General features: G+C 43.5%; 1 protein-coding gene across 1 annotated transcript; it reads right to left on the bottom strand.

Moving 5' to 3' along the window:
* Nucleotides 1-3,298: 3,298 nt before the first annotated feature.
* Nucleotides 3,299-4,214, bottom strand: LOC112709484 (UPF0496 protein At3g49070-like). Its single transcript, XM_029289054.1, has 2 exons — nt 3,704-4,214; nt 3,299-3,384 (listed from the first exon to the last, which is right to left on the bottom strand). Exons 1-2 carry the CDS (start codon nt 4,212-4,214, stop codon nt 3,299-3,301), a joined length of 597 nt encoding a protein of 198 aa, XP_029144887.1.
* Nucleotides 4,215-5,925: the final 1,711 nt, after the last annotated feature.

The following is a 5,925-nucleotide window of genomic DNA, read 5'->3' as shown; positions in this document are numbered from 1 at the left end:
TTGAGAGAAGGAATTGGAGGAGGGTCAGCATCATCATCATCTTGGTCGTCAGGGACAATCTTGCCATCCCTCACCACATTATCCAAGCTGACAAGAGACAGGTCGGCATCAGGGGCAACAACGCGAAACTGCTCCATCAGATTCTCGGAGGCAGCAGTTACCCACAAGATGGCCCTGAAGCTCACCATAATCATCCCGAGCAGTCTCCAACTCAATCTGAAGGCGCATGATTTCCCTATAAGCTGAGACATAGCTGTCCTTATGCTTCAGGGCCATGTCTTCAGCCAGCCTCAAAGAAGCAACAAGGGCGATAGAACTAGCCTTTTCACCCTCCAGCTCCTTCTCCACCTTTGCCAACTTCACCTCCAACTCCTCCTTCAGGCCCTTGATTCGATCAAACTCCGACTTGGCCTCCTCCATAAAAGACTTGGTGGCATGAATCGGAATCCCCTGAACTGTCCGGAAAATAGCCACACTCATATGAGCCATCTTCACACTATTCTTGGCCATAAAATACAGGTGCTGAAGGAGAGACACATCGTCCATGGGAAGTCCACCATAGGGAGCAATTTGCTGATCAATAAATTCAACGGCATCAATGTCGGGGGCATCCAGATTGAAGGGTTCAATGGTTTTTTGCTTTTTACTAGGAGGGGGACCAGAAGCTGCAGTAGATGATTGGGGAGGATCAACTAGGTAGACCCGAGGAATAGGAATTGCTTTCCTCGGTCCAGGGGAACTCGGTACAGGAGGCTTCAAAGGAATCTGAGAAGATCCCTCTCCGGCCACCTTGGCCGAGATGTTCAGAGCAGCAGTGGCCTTCTTCGCCTTCTTAAAGGCCTTCAAAGAATCAGTATTTTTCGACATCTCTGCAAACATAGCAACAGCCAAGAGTTACAAATGTAATGTAGAGAAAGGAAAAACAAGTATAAAAGCAAAGCCAAACAAAATACCCAGAACAGTTCGAACCAAGGAAGGATCATTCAAGAATCTCTTCGTATCAAGATGAGGTGGTTTCCCCCAAAGATCCTCGAGGACAACCACAAAAGCGCGTTCAACGTCATCTAGCATCTCCCAAGTGTAGCGAGATACTCGAACATCTTTTTGCCACTCTAGGGGGAAGGAGGGCTCGCCGTTTTCATCAAGAAAAAAGGGGCGGACCCCCTCAACAGCTCGAACTTTGAAAAAGTAGTTCTTAAAGTCCTTAAAAGACTCATCATACATAGCAAACACTTTGTGCCCCTGGGCGGACCGAAAAGAAACCCAAGAAGCTTTCTTTTTTGAGGAACCACCAGGCTTGACGGAAACAAACAAATAAAGGAACAAAGTCTGGGAAGGAGTTACATCTAGTTCACGGCAGAGAAGTTGAAAAATCTTAATAAAACCCCAGGAATTGGGGTGAAGCTGGGAAGGAGCAATATTACACGACCACAGCAGGTCGGTCTCAAAAGCGGTAAAAGTAAAAGAAACGTTCAACTGACTGAAAAAGTACTCGTAAGCATAAAAGAAGGGACGCTCTCCCTCGACAGAAGTCGGAAAGCAAACTCTCTCATCAGAGTCAGGGGCAACAAGCTCATAATCCTCCTCACGAGCGTTGTTACCACAAATCCTATGGCGCTTCCTCAGTTCAGCACAGAACTCGGCATCCACAATAGAAACACACAACAAGACAAGGGAGTCCAGCCAGTCGGACATCCCCTCGGGAACTCTGGAAGACATCTCTACGATGTTATTGCGAGAAGACATAGGGCCAACTAATCCTACAAGGAAGAAAAGAAGACGGGGTTACTAAAAACATCTCGGAGAAGGTAGAAAGCAAACTTAAATATCATACAGACGAGGCATGCAGAAAAGGAAAACCCCAAGACTCAAACCAAAAGTCTTGGGGCATCTTTTGGAGGCAGCAACAACAAAGCAAGGTCCCTGGGAAAAACCTACACCCCAACGTCTCTCGAAAACAAGGAAACAAGGCCTAAAGCAACAAGCATTTCGTCCAGCAAGATAAAAAACGCAAAAGTCATTAAAGCAACTATCTTTCTACAGTCTACCAGCAAAAGCACTGTCAACGTCAACAATGCCAAACAGAACAACACCAAAGATACAACCTTTTCCAGAATTAGGCAAAAAACACCATCGAAAGTACAAACAGGAAAGGCAATGACAAGCGAAAGCCCTAAAGGCATTAAGCAAAAAGCGATCATGCAGAAAATGAAGAAGCTCCAGAACACACGGCAATAAACAGGCATGACAAATGCAAAAAGATTCAAGTTTTCCAAACAAGCATGCAAGAAAAACCAAAACTTTATCATAAACCGAAGGTCAAAAAGTAAAAAAAGTAAGGAAACGGAAAGTAGAAACCAAACCTGGAAAGTTCTGAAGAAAATGGAAAGCTGGGGCAGGAAACGTCTCTCAAAGGAAGCACCAATGGAGTACCAACACGAAACGGCGCAGAGAAAGAGTAAGGCAAAATAGAGCAAACACAGAGGAAACGTTAAAAACTTTTTTTTCGGGAGAAGAGAGAAATGCGAAGAAGTTACGAAATGCGTGAAGAAGAAAAACCGTTTCTGGGTTTTCAAAATCAAAATAAAAGGGCCTAGGAGAAACGGGGCAATTAATGTTAAATAAAGGCATTAAACCCTCGCACGTTTCCAAAGCGCCGATATAAAAGCGCGCGCTTTTAGAAGAAAACATTCTACATTCAAAAACTTCTACAAGGAGAATCGACAAAAATGCTTGAGTTCGGCCTCAAGAAGGACCGAAGTCTAGGACTCGACCTCAGGAAAGAAGACCGAGCTCAAGCAGGGGCAATGTTCATACCCCGGGTCGAGCTATCCGACCTGGCATGATTGAAGATAAAGCGACCGACCTCTTCAGGTCAGACTATCCGACCTCTTCTCAGAGAGCTCGGCCAAATCGACAAGAGAGCCCAGTAAAGGGCCGAAATGGAGGAACACGACCCAAATCCTAAGGCGGCCTAAGCCTATAGAGATAAGGGCGGTTTCGCTGAAGACACGCTGACCTCAACCCTAAAGATAAAGATAAGATAAGATAACTAACTTATCTTATCCAACAAAGGTCACGTCTGAACACTATAAATACACTGGAGCACCCAGGTATAACTCATACTCTGATTCTACATAAAACCTGTTTAATACCCATGCTAACTTAAGCATCGGAGTCTCTTGTAGGTACCCCCCACCCTCCGGTGACTAAGGATCAGCAGTACAGTCAGTCCAACAAGTCGGACACAATAGCTCCAACCAGTACAGAAAATCTCGTCCGAGATCGACCTACAGTTTCAGGTAACCCTCGGAACAGGAACCAAAGGAGTTAGCGTTTCACATAGTCGCCAAGCACGATACCAAAAGAATTGAGACATCTTGCCTGTACACCAATCTATAAGTTATATTACTTCCACAAATTAAAAGAAATGTCCTAATGCAGTGAACTACAACACAGTTTAAATAAACAAATTTTACATTATTAGTTTTCAGTAATATAATGGAGGGAAACTAAATTTATAAAATAAATTGTATTAAATATATAAAGAATTTATTAATTGATAATTATTATGAAAGGTTACTAGTGGCAGATCAAGCAGAATGAATGATCTTTTTCAGCACAAGGTCTCTAGCTCTATTAATGGTCATGAAACATAAATACAAATGCTCCTCCAATTCATTCAATTAATCACTAAAATTACATTGGTTCTGCTTTAGCAGGCGTACCACTTCTCCATCAGCTTGAATTTTATCCTCTTTCCTCTCAATCCGAAACTTCACTGTTGTCCTCATGTACTCCAGCTCATCATTGAGCCGAGCCACAAGCCGACCCGTGGTCTCCAAGTCCTTGTTCACAATGTAAGTTCCTTTTGCGGCTGCATTGAGTTGAGCCATGACCTTCTTCAGCTTGCTTTCTGAAGCCACTTTTACCAAGTCCATTGTTCCTATTAAACTAGGTGTAGCCACAAGCAAAACAAGTCCATGAGTAATAATAATCACCACGAGTGAAGCCGTTATAGCCACCAGAAGACAAGCGGAGCCGCCTTTTAGCCTAGCCATCATTTGCAGATTGGCTCTCACTTTGTCACGGCTCGACTCAAGCCGTTTTGACAATTCGGAGTATTGGCATTGGGCCGCCCGAACCAAACATGAAGATGGGCTTGATTGGGAAAACGGATTTAGTGAGTTGGAGAATTCTGTTAATTGAGCCATTATTAATGATAAAGTAGTTGTATTATGATCTTGATTAGTTGCAACACATTGAAGAATGGTTTTAAGTGATTGATACTTAACCCGTACACGATCAATGTGTAAAACCCGATTAATTAATGGCTAATTAACTCATAAATGAGAATTTATTCTAGAAAGCCCAAAATGTGATTTTTATGGCTAAATGTGATAGAGGAGATTGAGACGAGAATTTTGGTACCAATTTTATAGAATTCGGACCAAAATTGGACCGAACGGGCCAAACCGGGCCAACCGGACCCAAAGTGGGCCCTTGGCTCAACTAAACTAAACCAAAACCCTAGTTTTCAGCACTCTCTCTCCTCATTAAACACACACACACGCTGAAATGGTGGAGAGAAAGGGAAGAACACTCTCTCAAGTTCTCTCCCTTGGTTGATCTTCAAACCACCATAACTTTTGATCTAGGGCTCCGATTGCCACACTGTTTGCAGCCACGCGTTCACCGCGGAGAGCTCTACAAAACCCATACAATCAATCTTAAGGTAAGCCACGTTTTGCTCTTCGAATGTCCAGCCTTGTTTTTGAGTTTCATGAGCAAAAATATTGAGATTTTGGGCTCTTTGATGTTATAGCACCCAACTCTCTTGAAAGAGAATGTTAATCTTGTCTCTTTGGACCTTGGATGTGGTAAGATTTTCAACCCTAGTGTAATTTATGGTTCTATGATGTTTGGGTTTTGAGATGTTGTGTATGGGTGTGATGATTGTGGCTTAGGTTATGTATGTGTGAATGTTGGAGCTTGATTGGTGAATTTGAAAAGCTTGAAAAGGGATTTGGTGGTAAAAAATATGTTCTTGGAAGTATTGAGGCCTTGAGAGTTTGAGGAAAAAGTGGTTTGGAAGTGCTCCGATTGTGCTTGGAAATGGCTTGTTTTGAAAATGGCACTTTGTGGTTTTGTATGAAAAACATGGTTTTAGGGATACTTTGATGGAACATAACTTGGACTACGGATCTCCGTTTTGTGCCAAATCTGTTTATAAATATAATTGGATCCGGGATGTCCATGACGTTCGAAGAACGGGTGAAAAATGATTTAAAATGAGAAAGTTATGTCCGTTGGAAGATTGGGGGTTGAATATGTGAATTCTGCAGATTTTAACTTAGAAAATTTTTAACAGAATGACCCCTCGCGCGTAGGCGCACTTGGCGCATACACGCCATTCTTTTAGAAAAGCGCCATCCATGCGTGCGCGGGCGCGCCGATGTGCTGCACCCAATCCCCAGCCATTTTCCAGAAAGTTGTGCCAGAATTGTGCCAGATTTGTGCCTAGGGCACGAGAGCACCCACACGTACGCGTGGCTGACGTGTGCGCGTCAATTGGCTAATTTTCAATCCATGCGTTAGCGTGCATGACGCATACGCGTCGATGAGTTTTGTGGCCATCCACGCATGGGCGTAGAGTGTACCTACGCGTGGCCCTGTCTGCATCTCAAAGTTGATTTTTGAGTTTTAAAAGCCGAATCTCATGCTTCTAAGCCTCTGATCTCACCACTTATGTCTTAAATCATTATGAATTGCCTAGCTATTAGAAAAGGAGCTAGGGGATGTGGTAACTTGCGAGTGAAGCAAGGGAAAAATGAATGAATAATGAGGATCAAAGATGATTATGTGAGAGGCGAAGGATGGTGGTGGAAGTGCTTGTTATGCCATGTGCCGAAAGGCCGTAATTGT

The sequence above is a fragment of the Arachis hypogaea genome, chromosome 9 (assembly GCF_003086295.3).
Source record: "Arachis hypogaea cultivar Tifrunner chromosome 9, arahy.Tifrunner.gnm2.J5K5, whole genome shotgun sequence".
Lineage (NCBI taxonomy): Eukaryota > Viridiplantae > Streptophyta > Magnoliopsida > Fabales > Fabaceae > Arachis > Arachis hypogaea.
Note: the sequence above shows the minus strand (reverse complement) of the source record. Positions and strands in the feature narration are given on the sequence as shown.